At 44.8% G+C, this 19,879-nt stretch overlaps 1 protein-coding gene across 1 annotated transcript; it reads left to right on the top strand.

The window, feature by feature from the left end:
* The first annotated feature begins 5,076 nt into the window (after nt 1-5,076).
* Nucleotides 5,077-16,394, top strand: LOC110523039 (phospholipase A and acyltransferase 4-like). Its single transcript, XM_036979082.1, has 4 exons — nt 5,077-5,254; nt 9,538-9,627; nt 15,820-16,097; nt 16,199-16,394. Exons 1-4 carry the CDS (start codon nt 5,077-5,079, stop codon nt 16,304-16,306), a joined length of 654 nt encoding a protein of 217 aa, XP_036834977.1. The 3' UTR covers nt 16,307-16,394.
* The last annotated feature ends 3,485 nt before the right edge of the window (nt 16,395-19,879 follow it).

Raw genomic sequence — 19,879 nt, forward strand, 5'->3', positions numbered from 1 at the left:
AGTCTCTAAATGTCCTTGAGGTAGCCCAGCCGGAGCCCGGACTTGAAACGATCTAACATCCCTGGAGAGACCTAAAAATAGCTGTGCAGCGACACTCCCCATTCTACCTGACAGAGCTTTAGGGAATCTGCAGAGAAGAATGAGAGAAACTCCCTGAATACGGGTGTGGCAAGCCTGTAGCGTCATACCCATACATCCTTGTCTCATCGCACACCAGCGACTCCCGTGCACCTGGCAACCTTGGTTAGCGCACACTGTGCCCGGCCGCCACAGGAGTCACTGGTGCGCGATGAGACAAGGATATCCCTACCGGCCAAACCCTCCCTGACCCAGCCAATTGTGCGTCGCTCCACGGACCTCCCGGTTACGACAGAGCCTGGGCGCGAACCCAGAGTCTCTGGTGGCACAGAGATATGGGATAGGCCCTTAACCACTGCGCCACCCGGGAGGCCCCAATCAACTCATTTCTAAAGCATTTGTTGTCATGCGGTTATAACATTATTGCAGGGCATGCAGAGTTGTGGCTCACAAGGTAGTCTTTCATTTCTCAGTTTAATTAAATGTTTTACATTAGATCAATTACTAACATAGGTCATACCAACATTTGATCATAAACATGGTCTGATGTGTATGACTAATGTATTTTCTTTCATAATTCATTTGAACTGCTAGATTCATAATGTGTTAGAGGTCATATTGTTGTTGGGATTTACCTGTCAAACGGTAGAGGTAGTGTTTCCTCTGTTTCACACTAAGGTAAAGCCCATCAGCCTTCTTCTGGACATTTCCTGTCTGACTATCCTGAAGTCTGGTTGTCAAACATAGGGCAGGTTACAAACATGACTTCACTGACATCAATACAATTATGAAGTTGAGAAACAGCGAAACATTCACTTTTCTACCTGTTGAATTCTGGCTTGAAATATACTAATTCCTGTCATCATACTAGAACATATTGACTACTTTACATGTGTAAGACATGTAATATGTTAAGGGTCACTTAAGGGTGAATAGGAACTTTGTGCATGTAAAGTTACTGAGGGAGACAAGAGGAAGTGTAGAAAGTTTAAATTCTGTTCAAACATGTTTTTGCTGAATATGAATACAGGAAGGAGCCAAAGGGTGCAGTTTAGTTTCAGTTCCTGATAAGAACGGCCAGATGCTGTAGAACCTGTACAATGAGGGATGTGGAACTCAACTCAGGATTAGTCAACAGTGTGTGTTGAAGACAGAAGACATTGCTGGGTGGGGTGGGGGGGCATAGGGGCCCACCCCGAAGACCCTCTGACTACAGTCCTATCCCATACACACAAAACTTGGTTTGAGCTTTTTCTGGTTGTCTGACTTTTTGTTCTATTTGTTCAGATCTAACATACCTTCAGGCCACTGCTGGACCTCAGTTGCCACTCCTGAACCTAACATACCTTCAGGCCACTGCTGGACCTCAGCAACCCACTCCTGAAGCACAGCATCGTCGATATCCAGCTCTGCCTACTTATCTTCAAGGAAGCTGGTCTCCTCCTTCAGTCTTTTGACATTCTGAAAAAAATACAATTAAATTAAGGAACAACGTAGGTGAAGGTCTGGTGAATCACACTAAAAGGTTTGACTCTAACGTATACAGTCATTTTTAATGTTTTCCTACATCAAGATGACAAATAGAAATACTACAAAGCTGAGCCAGGATTGCAGACAGAAGATCTGACATGTATAAATAGATCAACAAGAATGAGAAAGCTGATACAAGATGCGATCCATGTTGGTGAACTTCCTCTTATTCCAACCCATTGCCAGTAGTGTGATAATGTCTGTTTGTACTGTAGGAAACTTCAGTACAGCTATTCTAATGCATTACTACAGTGCGTCTAACCAATCAACACAAAGACTGCAATTACAGTCATGTGTAAGATAAAAAAAACAACAATAAAATCATTAACATAGCATAACATAATATCATCATAGCATCATCAGTTAAGCTGTAACAGTAAATGTCCTTCACTGTCAGCTTCTCCCTTCGTTATTAACATGTGTCCAAGAAAATGTCCTGCTTTGTGGCAGTTTATTTGGTTTCTATTCATCAATGTCCTGAGCAAAAAGACAAATCACTATCCCACAATTTTTCTTCTTGGAAAATGACCTTCTAGTTGACAATTAATGTTCTTCTAAATATAAAACAAACTGCAACATAACATCACAAACGTATTGTCACACCCTGATCTTTTTTCACCTGTATCTGTGCTTGCCGCGACTCGGTGAAACATAAGATATTACAGTTTTTAATGTCCCGTTGGTAGGATATAGTTGATCGTAGTTTGTGTATTTAATTATGGATTGATTGTACGTTGGTTAATAGGACCGATGGTAAAGGTAGATTACCGTCACGGTGACGTGTCCTTACAAGGCAACAGTGTCTTCATCCTCAATACCTCCGTCTCTTTCTCCCGTGAATGACGGGGATGAGGGCCTTGTCGGGCGTCTGAAGTAAATCCTTCCCGTCCGACTCGGTGAAGAAATAGTCTTCCTCCAGTACAGGGTGAGTAATCGCTGTCCTGTTATCTAGAAGCTCTTTTCAGTCATAAGACACGGTGGCAGAAACATTATGTACAAAACACAAATAAAGCGAAAGAACATTTAAAAAAATGCTAAATTGGTTACGGGATCGTAAAACGTCAGCCATATCCTTCTGCGCCATTCTTTATTTTCTAAGCATAATACCCCGTAATGACCTTACTTACATAAGTATTCAGACCCTTTGCTATAAGACTTGAAATTTAGCTGAGGTGCATCCTGTTTCCATTGATCATCCTTGAGATGTTTCTAGAAACTTGATTGGAGTGGTCCCACAGTTGACAGTGCATGTCAGAGCAAAAACCAAGCCATGAGGTCGAAGGAATTGTCTGTAGAGCTCTGAGACAGGATTGTGTCGAGGCACAGGTATGGGGAAGGGTACCAAAACATTTCTGCAGCATTGAAAGTCCCCTAGAACACAATGGCCTCCATCATTCTTAAATGGAAGAAGTTTATGGTAGAGAAGAATGAGAGAAACTCCCTGAATACGGGTGTGGCAAGCCTGTAGCGTCATACCCAAGAAGTCTCAAGGCTGTAATCGCTGCCAAAGGTGCTTCAAGAAACTACTGAGTAAAGCGTCTGAATATTTATGTAAATGTGATATTTTAAGGTTTTTATTTGTAATAAAATTGCAAAAAATTATTTATAACATGTTTTTTGCTTTGTCATCATGGGGTTTTGTGTGGAGATTGATGAGGGGAAACAATTAATTCATTTTAGAATAAGGCTGTAATGTAAGAAAATGTGGAAAAAGTCAAGGGGTCTGAATACTTTCCCAATGCACTGTAAGTAGATCTTTCCCCATTAGCCAAGATAACAGCATATCTTGCGAAGGAATCCTACGGAGAGTCATACGAGAAATATAAGACATATTTTGCACAGGTCATACTACACATGGTTAATATGTTTCAGTCTGTTTTCTGACGTTACACGCCCAATGAACACAACCCACCTCTGCCCTGCCCTACGGTAGGACAGGTTGGAGGAGCTGCTGGGAGCTAGAGATGGAACTTGTGTGCTATGACTGGTGAGCACAATCACCCTCTATCTCTGTCTGAGGACTGAAGCTGGGTGGACAACATAACTAGAACCCTCCTGTTGCTTAAGTCAGAACTCACTGGCTGGGGGGAATCCCTCTAGGAATTGTTTCTCACTGAAGAAAAAACAACTGCTTGTGTCCAAAATTACACCATATTCCCTATATAGTGTACTAGTTTTGACTAGAGCCCTATGGGCCCTGAACAAAAGTAGTGCACTATAAAGGGAATGGGATTCAATTTAAAGACAAACACTCTGCACTTCTTTCTTGTTTACTTTTACAGAGCTCAAGTCGATAATTTAGCTCAAGTCGATAAGTCATCTTTTGGATGACTTTAGCTGGTCTATAGTATACAGTCTTGTAATGGTAGGATGACTTTAGCTGGTCTATAGTATACAGTCTTGTAATGGTAGGATGACTTTAGTTGATCTATAGTATACAGTCTTGTAATGGTAGGATGACTTTAGCTGGTCTACAGTATACAGTCTTGTAATGGTAGGATGACTTTAGCTGGTCTATAGTATACAGTCTTGTAATGGTAGGATGACTTTAGCTGATCTATAGTATACAGTCTGTAATGGTAGGATGACTTTAGCTGGTCTATAGTATACAGTCTTGTAATGGTAGGATGACTTTAGCTGGTCTATAGTATACAGTCTTGTAATGGTAGGATGACTTTAGCTGGTCTATAGTATACAGTCTTGTAATGGTAGGATGACTTTAGTTGATCTATAGTATACAGTCTTGTAATGGTAGGATGACTTTAGCTGGTCTATAGTATACAGTCTTGTAATGGTAGGATGACTTTAGCTGATCTACAGTATACAGTCTTGTAATGGTAGGATGACTTTAGCTGCTCTATAGTATACAGTCTTGTAATGGTAGGATGACTTTAGCTGGTCTATAGTATACAGTCTTGTAATGGTAGGATGAATTTAGCTGGTCTATAGTATACAGTCTTGTAATGGTAAGATGAATTTAGCTGGTCTATAGTATACAGTCTTGTAATGGTAGGATGACTTTAGCTGGTCTATAGTATACAGTCTTGTAATGGTAGGATGAATTTAGCTGGTCTATAGTATACAGTCTGTAATGGTAGGATGACTTTAGCTGGTCTATAGTATACAGTCTTGTAATAGTAGGATGAATTTAGCTGGTCTATTTGATCATATCTAAACAAATCTTTCGGCCGTAGCTACACACAGTCGTCAGGAGTATGGTTTTGTTGTTTGGGAGGATTGGTATTAGCTATTTGCGCTTTACGGATTGTGGTTGTTGTGGATGGCTGTTCACAAATCTAAATGTGTATTGGAACCCAATAATGGATGAATTCAATAAGTGTAAGCTGAGTGCAGCATTTCGCTTATCTATACTTCTATATTTCCAAGTCCTATTCATGAAGATCAAGTATGCTGCAGGGTGGTATGCTGCAGGATGGTATGCTGCAGGGTGGTATGCTGCAGGGTGGTATGCTTCAGGATGGTATGCTGCAAGGTGGTATGCTGCAGGATGGTATGCTGCAGGGTGGTATGCTGCAGGATGGTATGCTGCAAGATGGTATGCTGCAAGATGGTATGCTGCAAGGTGGTATGCTGCAGAATGGTATGCTGCAGGGTGGTATACTGCAGGGTGGTATGCTGCAGGATGGTATACTGAATAGTGCAGGGTGGTATGCTGCAGGGTGGTATGCTGCAGGATGGTATGCTGCAGGATGGTATGCTGCAAGGTGGTATGCTGCAGGATGGTATGCTGCAGGGTGGTATGCTGCAGGGTGGTATGCTGAAGGATGGTATGCTGCAGGATGATATGCTGCAAGGTGGTATGCTGCAGGATGGTATGCTGCAGGATGGTATGCTGCAAGATGGTATGCTGCAGGGTGGTATGCTGCAGGGTGGTATGCTGCAGGGTGGTATGCTGCAAGATGGTATGCTGCAGGGTGGTATGCTGCAGGGTGGTATACTGCAGGATGGTATGCTGCAGGGTGGTATGCTGCAAGGTGGTATGCTGCAGGAGGGTATGCTGCGCGAGGGTATGCTGCAGGAGGGTATGCTGCAGCAGGGTATTTTGCAAGCTGTTTAAATGCAGTCAACTTAGTGTATGTACAGTGCCTTGCGAAAGTATTCGGCCCCCTTGAACTTTGCGACCTTTTGCCACATTTCAGGCTTCAAACACAAAGATATAAAACTGTATTTTTTTGTGAAGAATCAACAACAAGTGGGACACAATCATGAAGTGGAACGACATTTATTGGATATTTCAAACTTTTTTAACAAAGCAAAAACTGAAAAATTGGGCGTGCAAAATTATTCAGCCCCCTTAAGTTAATACTTTGTAGCGCCACCTTTTGCTGCGATTACAGCTGTAAGTCGCTTGGGGTATGTCTCTATCAGTTTTGCACATCGAGAGACTGAAATGTTTTCCCATTCCTCCTTGCAAAACAGCTCGAGTTCAGTGAGGTTGGATGGAGAGCATTTGTGAACAGCAGTTTTCAGTTCTTTCCACAGATTCTCGATTGGATTCAGGTCTGGACTTTGACTTGGCCATTCTAACACCTGGATATGTTTATTTTTGAACCATTCCATTGTAGATTTTGCTTTATGTTTTGGATCATTGTCTTGTTGGAAGACAAATCTCCGTCCCAGTCTCAGGTCTTTTGCAGACTCCATCAGGTTTTCTTCCAGAATGGTCCTGTATTTGGCTCCATCCATCTTCCCATCAATTTTAACCATCTTCCCTGTCCCTGCTGAAGAAAAGCAGGCCCAAACCATGATGCTGCCACCACCATGTTTGACAGTGGTGATGGTGTGTTCAGGGTGATGAGCTGTGTTGCTTTTACGCCAAACATAACGTTTTGCATTGTTGCCAAAAAGTTCAATTTTGGTTTCATCTGACCAGAGCACCTTCTTCCACATGTTTGGTGTGTCTCCCAGGTGGCTTGTGGCAAACTTTAAACAACACTTTTTATGGATATCTTTAAGAAATGGCTTTCTTCTTGCCACTCTTCCATAAAGGCCAGATTTGTGCAATATACGACTGATTGTTGTCCTATGGACAGAGTCTCCCACCTCAGCTGTAGGTCTCCGCAGTTCATCCAGACTGATCATGGGCCTCTTGGCTGCATCTCTGATCAGTCTTCTCCTTGTATGAGCTGAAAGTTTAGAGGGACGGCCAGGTCTTGGTAGATTTGCAGTGGTCTGATACTCCTTCCATTTCAATATTATCGCTTGCACAGTGCTCCTTGGGATGTTTAAAGCTTGGGAAATCTTTTTGTATCCAAATCCGGCTTTAAACTTCTTCACAACAGTATCTCGGACCTGCCTGGTGTGTTCCTTGTTCTTCATGATGCTCTCTGCGCTTTTAACGGACCTCTGAGACTATCACAGTGCAGGTGCATTTATATGGAGACTTGATTACACACAGGTGGATTGTATTTATCATCATTAGTCATTTAGGTCAACATTGGATCATTCAGAGATCCTCACTGAACTTCTGGAGAGAGTTTGCTGCACTGAAAGTAAAGGGGCTGAAGAATTTTGCACGCCCAATTTTTCAGTTTTTGATTTGTTAAAAAATATTGAAATATCCAATAAATGTCGTTCCATTTCATGATTGTGTCCCACTTGTTGTTGATTCTTCACAAAAAAATACAGTTTTATATCTTTATGTTTGAAGCCTGAAATGTGGCAAAAGGTCGCAAAGTTCAAGGGGGCCGAATACTTTCGCAAGGCACTGTAAACTTCTGACGCACTGGAATTGTGATACAGTGATTTATAAGCGAAATAATCTGTCTGTAAACAATTGTTGGTAAAATTATGGCTTTCCAAATTGCCCAACACTGCTATTTGTAAGGTTCATTTCAAGTAAAATATTTTACCATTACCCCAGTAAACCAGGTATCCGCCCAGGTAGAACGCCAGGTGGCGTCTCTATAGGGGGGTACTGTCATGACCTGATCTGTTTCACCTGTCCTTGTGCTAGTCTCCACCCCCCTCCAGGTGTCGCCCATCTTCCCAATTATCCTGTGTATTTATACCTGTGTTCTCTGTCTGTTTGTTGCCAGTTCGTTCGTTTCCCTGTCAGCTCCTATTGTTTCCCAGCCTCTCTTTGCTCATCCTCCTGGTTTTTGACCTTTGCCTGTCCTTGTACCTCTCCGTCTGACCTCTCTGCCTGTCTCTGTACCTCTCCGCCTGACCTCTCTGCCTGTCCCTGTACCTCTCCGCCTGACCTCTCTGCCTGTCCCTGTACCTCTCCGCCTGACCTCTCTGCCTGTCCCTGTACCTCTCCGCCTGACCTCTCTGCCTGTCCCTGTACCTCTCCGCCTGACCTCTCTGCCTGTCCCTGTACCACTCCGCCTGACCTCTGCCTGTTCCTGAGCCTGCCTGCCGTCCTGTACCTTTACCTTACCCTGGATTATCGACCCCTGCCTGCGTTGACCTGTCTTTGCCTGCCCTGCTGTTACAATAAACCTTGTTACTTTGACTGTCTGCATCTGGGTCTTACCTTGATTCCTGATAAAGGTTTCATTTTATTTTTGGCATTGAAACGAGGCTACTCAGGTGAGAGAGAAAAAAACTCACCTCACCCAAATGTATAGCCCCGTTGCAAAATATAAATGGACTGTTTGAAAATGTGAAGTAAAAAAAATGTAATTTTTAGCTTACCTGCTCTAAGCTAAACAAACAGTATGTGCACAATAACTTAAAGCAACATTACATAGTTATTCCTTCTACTGCATTACTTGAATCCCCCTTTAATAATATCTTCCACTATATATTTCCTCCTGTTTCCAAGCTTTAACATTTTAACCTTTAATCATTACTTTAATAAATTCAAGGCCCTGCTCATTTTGTTCTTATTTTCGTTAAATCAATGTCAATTCTCTCTCAATGCTCATTATTTGTGCTCTGTATGTGTGTGTGAAAGTGAAACTTCTTCATGAGTATGGGCATGTGCAAACGTGTCTCTAAAAGAACTAGGCCTTAGCCTACTACTCTTGACAACAAGATGTAATCTCAGGGTGAGGTTTTCTTCACTACGCACAATCAACAGTGAGACATTCACATCTAAACCAGGAGTCCAACCACAGTAAGTACTGTTGCTGATCTTTGACTAATACTAATTACTATTAATCAACAGTTCCGTAAAGGTGTGTGTGTGGGGGGGGGGGGGGGGGGGGGGGGGGGCATGTTTAATCAGTGGTGGAAAAGGTACCAAATTGTCATACTTGAGTAAAAGTAGAGATATTTAAGTAGGAAATGACTCAAGTAAAAATGAAAGTCACCTAGTAAAATACTAACTGAGTAAAAGTCTAAAAGTATTTGGTTTTAATTATACTGAAGTATCAGAAGTATATGTATAAATCATTTCAAATTCTTTATATTAAGCAAAACATACGGCACCATTTTTCAAATTTTTACATTAACAGATAGTCAGGGGCACACTCCAACACTAAGATTTAATTAACAAATGAAGCATTTTGTGTTTAGTGAATCCTCCTGATCAAAGGCAGGGATCTCTTGATAAGTGTGTGAATTGGACCATTTTCCTGTACTGCTAAGCATTCAAAATGTACTTTTGGGTGTCAGGGAAAATGTATGGAGCAAAAGGTACATCATTTTCTTTAGGAATCTAGTGAAGTAAAAGCAGTCAAAAATAGAAATAGTAAAGAAAAGTACAGATACCCCCCAAAAACTACTAAAGTAGTAGTTGCAATAATTTTTACTTGGGTACTTTACACCACTGTGTTTCAGTATACTTGTGGGGACCAGAAGTTCCCACAACAATAGTAAACAACCAAATAATGGGCCAACTGGGAAAAAGGCTATTTCTAGGGGGTTTAGAGTTAGAATTAGGGTTAGGATTAGTGTTGGAGAAAATAGGTTAGTAAAACAGGACTGTGTGTGTGTGTGGGGGGGGGGGGGGGGGGGGGATTGGTGACATGATTGAGATAAACAGAGGTGCATTCAAACACTGGGCTCTGTACATTGGACATGGAAAGGTCATCCAGTTGATAACTCCAGGTATGATGTTTTTCTATAAATGTATTTGTTGTAGCCGATATTCCAATTCCAGAATTGGGGCAGGGTGTAAATATCATCTGAAGTCAAATTTTAACAGCAGAGTACTGGCCCAATGCTCTAACCACCAGGCTACCTGTTTCCCCTAACAGCAGAGTACTGGCCCAATGCTCTAACCACTAGGCTACCTGTTTCCCCTAACAGCAGAGTACTGGCCCAATGCTCTAACCACTTCTAACGGCTTTCTTGTGGTGAAGGAGAGGCGGACCAAAATGCAGCATGGTTTCTATTCATGGTTCTTTAATAAAGAAAATTATACATGAATAGACTAACAAAACAATAAACGTGAGAAAACCTAAACAGCCCTATCTTTAAAAAAAAAATGTTTTAATAATTTATTACATTCAATACCATTCATTCTTTACAACTCATAATTTTCATTCATACTTCAATAATGGTATTTTAATTTAACTAAACAAAAACCCCAAACAAAACCTCAGGGGAGCATCTTCCCTCCCCGTCATCCTACAAACTACCTTTCCCTATCTCCTCGTCCCTAATCTATCCCCTTACAAATCTAAATGACACCCAGCCCTAAACCCCCCTTCCACCTCTCCCGGGCAGCATGCTGCCCCCACTTCCTCTCCTCCCTCTTCATCCTCCCCCTCAAATCTCCTTCTACCCTCCTCACTATCCCTTCCACCCCCCAATCTCTCCCTGTCTTCACCATGTTCTGCCTGGCTTCCCACAGCCCCCATTTAAAGAGACTCATGAGAAGCCAGAGCAGAAACCTGTCCCTATCCGTCCCTCTCGCTCTCCCTACACCTCTCTCTAACCTGGCCCACGTCAATACAAAATCCCCCCTTACCAAACCTAACAACACCCGTGCCCTAGCCCATACTACTCCGGCAAAGGCACAGTCCCAAAATACATGGCGCACAGTCTCCTCCCTGCCACAAGAGGATCTTGGACAGGTGGGGGATTGCACCAAACTATACCGGTACATGATGGAACGTACCGGCAAGCACTTATGGAGGCTCAACCAATTCAGGTCCTTGAGCCTGTTGTCCAGACCCCGCGCCTGCACTCCCTCCCAGACCACTGCCGAGATGCCCACTACAGGCGGCGGACTCCCTGCCTGTCTGACCTCGTTGTACAGGTGCCTGTGATCTAAACCTACTCGGGCAACTTCAACCTCAGGGTGCGCATGCAGCCACTTAGCCTCATGACCAAAGTGCCACGGCAGCTGTTCCGCCCGAGGACCCGTGTTAGACCACACCATTACGCTTCTCGCCTGATACGAGAAGAACACCCGCAGGAGGTAACCGGACGGGTGTATCACTGGATGAGCAAGCTCCGTTAACAAGAAAGAAACAAAAATTGCGTCCAGCTTGAGGGGGAAATGTGGTAACCCCCTACCTCCCTCCCCGATGGGACAGAGCATGCGTGCTCTGGCGACCCACTCGCACCTGCCACTCCACATGAACTGAAACACAAGCCTCACTAGAGGCCTCCTCAGACAAGCCGGCAATGGGTAGATGTACGCCAAATACAAAAGAGACGGCAACACATCCACCTTTAGGACCAGGTCTTTGCCCATAAAAGACAAATACCTAGCCTTCCACATTGCTAGCTTCCTCTGTACCACTGCGATATGCATGTTCCAGTTTAGCGTCGCTGAGCCGGAGGTCTCAAAATGGACCCCGAGAATCCTCAGGGCCCCCTCACAGAGAGATAACCCCCCGGGCACATCCGTTCTACCGCGCCATCTTCCGAAAAACTTGACGGAAGACTTTGCATGGTTCAGAACCGCTCCCGACGCTCGGGTGAAATCCCCAAAGATGGCAAGGGACCTTGTCAGGCACGAGTCCTTGCACAGCAGCAAGGAAGTGTCGTCGGCGTACTGCGTCATCTTAACACGCAGCCCACCACTTCCAGGGATCAACAAGCCTTCCACCCCTGTGTCTGCCCTAATGGCAGCCCCCAGAGGCTCCATGTACAGAACGAAGAGGAGAGCCGAGATTGGGCACCCTTGCCTGACCCCAGACGAGAGGTCAAAAACATCACCCAAGTGACTATTTACACTAACTCGGCACCCCGCAACGACAAATAATGTACGAATCCATCCTATGAACTTCTCCCCAAATCCTAATCGACCTAACACTCTGAATAAAAAGGATCTATTTACGCGATCAAAGGCTTTCGCCTGATCTAGCTCTGCTACCATTAAAGGCAGTCCTCTATCTTCAACCCAAGCGATGGAGTTCCTGATTAACTGTAGGTTCCATCTAATAGAGCGGCCTTCTACCCCGCACGTCTGATCTTTATGGACGACGTAGGGAAGGGCTGTGCGCAACCGGTCTGCTAAAACCTTTGCAAGTAGCTTGTAATCTACACACAGCATGGGCAACGGCCGCCAGTTGCCAAGGTCTGTTACTTCCCCCTTCTTATGTAAAAGTGACAGCACACCAACAGCCATTGATCCCCCCGGGACTCCCGTCTCAAGGATGGCCTTCAAGACTTTGAGGACCACTGGTCCAAGTATACCCCAAAACTTGAGATAAAACTCAGCCGGCAGCCCATCCATCCCAGGCACCTTCCCTTTTCCCATCCTTCTAAGAGCGCTCTCAACCTCTTCTAGTGAGATCTGGGCCTCCATCACTTCTTCTCTAATGTCCTCCGGCATCCGCCTGGACAAGTGTTCTAAAAACACATTTCCCTGCTCTACATCTATTTCCCTTTCCTTAAATAAACCTTGGAAATGATCAGTTGTCACCCTGACCATATCCTCTGGTTCTCTAACTATACTACCATTTTCTTCCCTAACGCCACCTTCCTACTCTGTCTGGCCCTAACCGACTTAAAGAACATAGCAGAACAAGTCTCATTGTGTTCTAGAAAGCCACTATGCGCACGCTCCAGGAAAACTCGAGCCTTCCGCTCCTGCAACTCCCCGAGCTGCGCCTTTAGGGTTGCGGATCTCTCCCAGTCAAACGACCCGCCGAGGTTGCCTGCCTCGTACTCGAGTTCAATTAACCTTTGGATACGATCCACCTCCCTCCTCTCCTCCCTTTTTTCCCTCTTGCAATACCCTATTATAAAAGCCCTAATCCTCACCTTAACTAATTCCCACCACTCTAACACCCCCTCGCACATGGACCGGAGTCCTTCAAGCCTCCAAAAGAAACCAAAAAACCCGTCAACAAAAGCCTGCTCCTCCAGCACATCCCGATCTAACTTCCAGTACCCCCTACCAAAGAGGCAGACTGGCGACCCCACCTGCAGGAGCACCCCGTCGTGATCCGAAAAGAAAACAGGCAACAGCCGCCCAGACAACTTAACCAAAGACCTGGGTACAAAAATATAGTCGAGCCTCTGCGCAACCCCCCTGGAGTTGCGTCATGTAGGACCGGCCATTTTCGGAGTAGTGTGCAGGCCACCATCAGCCAGACCATGGCAAGCCATTAGCCCGGCGATGGCGCCTGCACTGCTATCCCCCCTATTCCTAAATCTGTATTAAAATCCCCCCCGATCACTAATTTCCTATTTGTGACACACAGGGGCGCCAGACAGTCCACCATCTCCCTCCTGTCTGCCACCACCTGTGGCCCATACACCACCACTAATCTAAATTTACAATCCCTTATCGTGACATCCACCCCTATAACCCTCCCCTGCATCACCACAAAAGAACCCTCCACTTTTACCTCCCTGTGCCCACACAAAATCCCTACCCCTGATGAGTGCACCCCCCCCCCCCCCCCCCCCCCAATACCCCAAACCGACTCCCCCTTGTCCCACTGCCTCTTAAACCTACTAACATCCCCTCCATCCCTCAGGTGAACCTCCTGTAAAAAAACTAAAATCAAACCCCACACCCTCCAAATAACTAAAAACCGCCCTCCTCTTAACAAAATCCCTTAAACCCCTTACATTTAAACTAACAAAAGTAAAATTAGACCCCATGAAAGAATAAAATAAAAACATGTAATACACTCAAATTCTAAACCCAGACAGAAAAAAGAAAAAAACAGGAGACTCACCCGATGCTCCCCTGCTCCATATCTACCGGTGATAACACCATCCGTGCTCCCGACGTTTCTTCCTCCATCTCGCCAACCCAGGATGCAGGAATAGTGTTTGGCTCCGGGGTGCCCTGCACCCTGGGTCTACTCCCACCCTCCTCCCCCTCCCCAGCGCTGCAGCTGGTTTGGAAAAAAATAGGGGAGGCTGAGTCCCCAAACAAAAAACTCCCCACCTCCTCCTGTACCCAGTCCTGGGTCTTGTTAGGTGTGTCCCCACCCAACAGAAGTTGACGGCCTGGAGAAACCAGCAGCAACCCAGAGGTTTCTCCCACCCCCATCGCTCTCTTGGCCATCCCCTCTCTCTCACTGTCGGCCAATCGCACCCTCCTCTTCACTCTCTTCTTCTTGGTGATGGCGGCAGTGGAGAGATACCACCCTCCCCACTCGCCAGCTCCTCCACCATACCCCTTATCTCTTCCACCAGGGCACTTTCCCCCCACTCCACTTGCTCTTCCACCGTCTACTTCTCCACCACCCCTCCCTCGCTTTCTTCTCTCTCATGCTCCTCCACTCGGTTACCTTCTTCCGCCGCTTTTCCTGGTTCTCCTACTCCCGTGCCTTCCGTTTCCTTCTCTCTTCCATCCGCCGCTTCTTGCTCCTCCTCCTTCCTTTCGGCCTTCCCCTCTGGACCTGTACTCTGGTCATGAGGCGTGCTTCCTTCCCCTCCTCTTCTTCCCCCATCCACCGCTCCTGCTCCCCCCCCAGCCGCAGACGCGTATGACCTCTGACGAGCCGGGCACCCCCACCACAGGTGTGCTGACGAGCCACACCCGTGGCACGCCTTAGGCTTGTCACAATCCTTCGCCTCGTGCTCCCCAGATCCACAATATCTGCATTTTCTTGTGCTGCACGAGGCAAAGATGTGGCCGTTGGCCATACAGCGCCTGCAAAATGGGGGCTGACGTGCATAACACAACGTCCCCCTGTCAGCCCCTAGGGAGAACATAGCAGGAGGATGGAGGTAGCCACCATGCCCCTTTGGGTCCTCCCTGAGGAGGGCCTGGAAGCCTCTCCTCCCATTCCAAAACCCAAGGGAGTCTTTAATGTGCCTTACTGAGGAGATGTTAACCATGTATCTCCCCAGAAAGGCCCTCACCTCTTCGTCCTTAACGTATGGGTTGTAAATGTTGACAGTTACAACCCTAAAGTTGTTCCTCGCCAGGCTTGTTATTTCATAGTAGCACATCGGCCTCTCACCTCCCACTGCTCTTGCCCTTCTCAGGATATCATCGTGTTTCTCCTCTGTATGTAGTGCCACGTCGTATGCTCCCTCCAACGAGTTGCCTCGGAAGCAAAACACGTCCTTCACCGTCAGCTTTAGAATCCCCATCAATATTATCCTTCCAAAGGTTTCCCGTCCTAAAGGCTCCAACTCCTTTTCCTTCCAAGCAAACCGAATCGTGTTGGCCAGCCCAATCCCAGGGACCGACCGCGTTGGTGGATTTTGCACCATCTCCGCAAGGAGAAAAGAAAATCCAAAGTGACTGAGCCTATCTGGTGCAACAAACACAGAGACAGGAACAATCACCCACAAAACCCAACACCAAACAGGCTACCTAAATATGGTTCCCAATCAGAGACAATGACTAACAACTGCCTCTGATTGAGAACCATATCAGGCCAAACATCGAACTAGACAAACTAGACATGTAACATAGAATGCCCACTCAGATCCCACCCTGACCAACCAAAACATAGAAACAAACAAAGCAAACTATGGTCAGGGTGTGACACCACTAGGCTACCTGCTTCCCCTAACATCAGAGTACTGGCCCAATGCTCTAACCACTAGGCTACCTGCTTCCCCTAACAGCAGAGTACTGGCCCAATGCTCTAACCACTAGGCTACCTGCTGCCCCTAACAGCAGAGTACTGGCCCAACGCTCTAACCACTAGGCTACCTGCCGCCCCTAACAGCAGAGTACTGGCCCAATGCTCTAACCACTAGGCTACCTGCTGCCCTAACACCACAGTAAAACTGATACCTGAACATGGTCGATAGTCAGAACTCTATGAACGTATTCAATCAGCTACAGCATCTGCTGTTCTCTCTGTCTCTTTATTTCTCTTATCATCAAAACACACCTTTTTATTTCCTCCTGTTTTGTAGATGGGCCTTCAAGAGTATCTTTCTGCAGTGTTAGCTCATTCAGCGGCAGTGTTTCCTGTAAAGGCATGATTACAATCGAGACATTAAAGGATGTGGCATCAAGGAATACTTACAAAATCAACAACTACTTGGATAACAAGTACAAACCAAGGCCGACTGACGTCATTATGGGGGAAGTGGACAAAATGAAAGGCCGCACAATAAAATATGACGTCCTTGGAAACAACTGCGAGCATTTTGTTACTTTCCTCCGTTACGGCCAATCAGAGTCCAAACAGGTAGCCATGACAGTATAATTGAGAGAATATTCTCATTAATGCTTTGCTTGATGAGATGCACTCCATATTCATTTGTTTTCTCTTTGTCTTTTTCCTTATAGGCAGATGACTTCATGAAGGATTTGTTAGCTGGTCAGCTAGGCCTGCTTGGTGTACTGGCTGTGTTTGCTGTTTCTACAGCTGCTGCAGCAAACACACTTAGTAAATAATTTATTGGTTCTCTCATGAGTCCATTGTGAATGTCAGTAATGCAAAATGTTGTTTATAACCTAATGAAGAATGGACCATCTCAAAGACCAATGTGGTTGTGTTGTCATTTTTCATTCAAAGCAAACAGAATATTAAATTAATACAGTTGCTCTTATATTACCAAAGCCATATTACCATGACCTTGATTAATATTGCAGTGGGATAAACCAGAGTGTTTCTGGGTAGTCTTAAACAAATCATCGTAGAAACAAAAGTATATACTTCACACACATGGTTAGGGGCTAAAAAAAAGAAGACACCTGTACCATGTCAGATACATAGTTGAAATGTTTTACATTTTGAGTTTGCATCCCAATATTAGACTTTATGTACACTACCGTTCAAAAGTTTGAGGTCACTTAGAAATGTCCTTGTTTTTGAAAGAAAAGCACATTTTTTGTCCTTTAAAATGTAATCAAATTTATCAGAAATACAGTGTAGACATTGTTTATGTTGTAAATTACTATTGTAGCTGGAAACGGTTGGTTTTGAATGGAATATCTACATAGGTGTACAGAGGCCCATTATCAGCTTCCATCACTCCTGTGTTCCGATGGCACGTTGTGTTAGCTAATCCAAGTTTTTCATTTTAAAAGGCTAATTGATCATTAGAAAACCCTTTTGCAATTATGTTAGCACGGCTGAAAACTGTTGTTCTGATTAAAGAAGCAATAGAACTGGCCTTCTTTAGACTAGTTGAGTATCTGGAGCATCAACATTTGTGGGTTCGATTACAGGCTCAAAATGGCCAGAAACAAAGACCTTTCTTCTGCAACTCATCAGTCTATTCTTGTTTTGAGAAATGAAGGTTATTCCATGCAAGAAATTGCCAAGAAACTAAAGATCTCGTACCATGCTGTGTACTACTCCCTTCACAGAACAGCGCAAACTGGCTCTGATCAGAGTAGAAAGAGGAGTGGGAGGCCCCGGTGCACAACTGAGCAAGAGGACAAGTACATTAGGGTTTCTATTCTGAGAAACAGACACCTCACAAGTCCTCAACTGGCAGCTTAATTAAAAAGTACCCGCAAAACACCAGTCTCAACGTCAACAGTGAAGAGGCGACTCCGGGATGCTGGCCTTCTAGGCAGAGTTGCAAAGAAAAAGCCATATCTCAGACTGGCCAATAAAATGAAAAGATTAAGATGGGCAAAAGAACACAGACACTGGACAGAGGAACTCTGCCTCAATGTCTACACTGTATTTCTGATCAATTTGATGTTATTTTAATGGACAAAAATTGACAAAATGTCTAAGTGACCCCAAACTTTTGAACGATAGTGTACATTAAAGAAGACTGAAATATAATAAAACATTTTCACATCGATACACTGGATTTTCAGGTGTTTAACAAAAATAAAGTTGATTCCTTATAAAATTATGAAAAATATGAATAACATTCCACCCATGAGGCCACTAGGGGGCGATTGACTGCAGGAACAGTATCTATGGAGTGTCCTCCCATACAATTCATGTTATATTTTCTATTACAACTTATTAGCCCCGTTTTTACTTTTAGGGACAGATTGCGGGACCCAGATTTGACCTACTCCTGGATTTAAAAGCATTGCTAATGGATAATCTCAATTGAAAGTGATTGTTAATCCAGGACTAGGCTTAATCTGAGTCTGTGAAACCTGCACTGTAATGTTGTGAACTAGTTCCTTGAATACAGTAAGATAGGAGAACAATATACTTTATCTACAGTAAACAAGGCAAAAGAACAGGTCATTCCCCTTGAATGATGCAGCGCCCCCTTTAGGACAATCAGGGGTATTGTGTAAATGACTGATCTCTATGGCAAGACACATTATTCTCCCAAATTTCATCAAAATCAGGCCAGTGGTGTCTGAGATATCACTTGGGTTAACTAGACTCATATCCCTGAGCATATGTGTCAAATTTAATCACTCGGTGAGTCAAATACATCAAGTGATATAAACATGTGTTCGTATATAGCACCACCGTGTGGTTGTTATGAATGTTCTTTCAAATTTTGATTCTTGACAGGGTTTGCAACATTTGTTCCATATTTTGTTGCAATACAAATATCGTTGACTGATTTATATGCATTAGTGCCAGACCACGCCCATGTGAATGTTTATTTGTCAATAGCAGCCATGTTGTTTTAAGTACTAGTCTGAAAAATAGTAAGTTGAGAGACCTTTGTCCATAGATGCCACATGTCAAGTTTAGTGCAGATCGGTCTTTCGGTGCCACAGAACTAGGAATTTAAGTATTTCCCACAAAATTCTAATGGTGAAAAATTCATCATTAGGGACCTTTTGAGTCCCTGAGGCAAAATTGTTCCTTGTGAGGAAAGGGACTTTTGGTCAAACGGGGTTAGGGGCGTGACCTTTCAAAGTTTGCATTTCAATCGCTTGTCATAGCGCCACCATCTGGCCAATCAGCATCATTCTGTAATTGCCAGATCTCTATAGTAAGATGCATCATTCACCAAATCGTGCCTGTGCTGTCTGAGATATTGTGTGTGATAAAAGAACGTACGAACATACTTAAGGACGGAGACAGATCCACAGTCCTTTCCCCGATTTCCTTGTGAGGGACAATAAAGATGATACATGGTCCTGAGCACCAAATCATGAAATACTTTTCCCAGAAGACCCTTTTCCAGTACACACTGACATCACGCACAGCTGCGCGCAACTCTTGGCGGTAGTAAGAAATCCATCGCCATCGGCTTTTCATAGCCGATCATTAAGAGTATCTCTACCACTCCTGCTGTCTCTATAGAGTTGAAAACAGCAGGTCTGGGACAGGTAACACATCCGGTGAACAGGTCATGGTTCCATAGCCGCAGGCGGAACAGTTGAATCTGGAGCAGCAGCACGGCCAGGTGGACTGGGGACAGCAAGGAGTCTTCAGGCCAGGTAGTCCTGAGGCATGGTCCTAGGGCTCAGGTCCTCCGAGAGAGAGAGAAATAAAGAAAGACAGAAAGAAAGAGAGAGAGATTTAGAGAGAGCATACATAAATTCACACAGGACACCGGATAAGGCAGGAGAAGTACTCCAAATATAACAAACTGACCCTAACAGAAGCTACTGCAGCATAAATACTGGAGGCTGAGACAGGAGGGGTCAGGAGACACTGTGGCCCCATCCGATGATACCCCCGGACAGGGCCAAACAGGCAGGATATAACCCCCACCCACCTTGCCAAAGCGCAGCCCCCTTTTGCACCTTACGGTCAGATGCCGAGCAGTTGCCATACCAGGAGGTGATGCAACCGGTCAGGATGCTCTTGATGGTGCAGCTGTAGAACCTTTTGAGGATCTGGGGACCCATGCCAAATATTTTCAGTCTCCTGAGGGGGAAAAGGTTTTGTCGTGCCCTCTTCACAACTGTCCTGGTATGTTTGGACCATGGTAGTTCGTTGGTGATGTGGACACCAAGGAACATGAAACTCCTCCAGAGTTGGTGATGTGGACACCAAGGAACATGAAACTCCTCCAGCCCCGTCAATGTTAATGGGGGCCTGTTCGGCCCGCTCCACTACAGCCCCGTCGATGTTAA

This window comes from Oncorhynchus mykiss, chromosome 5, assembly GCF_013265735.2.
Source record: "Oncorhynchus mykiss isolate Arlee chromosome 5, USDA_OmykA_1.1, whole genome shotgun sequence".
Lineage (NCBI taxonomy): Eukaryota > Metazoa > Chordata > Actinopteri > Salmoniformes > Salmonidae > Oncorhynchus > Oncorhynchus mykiss.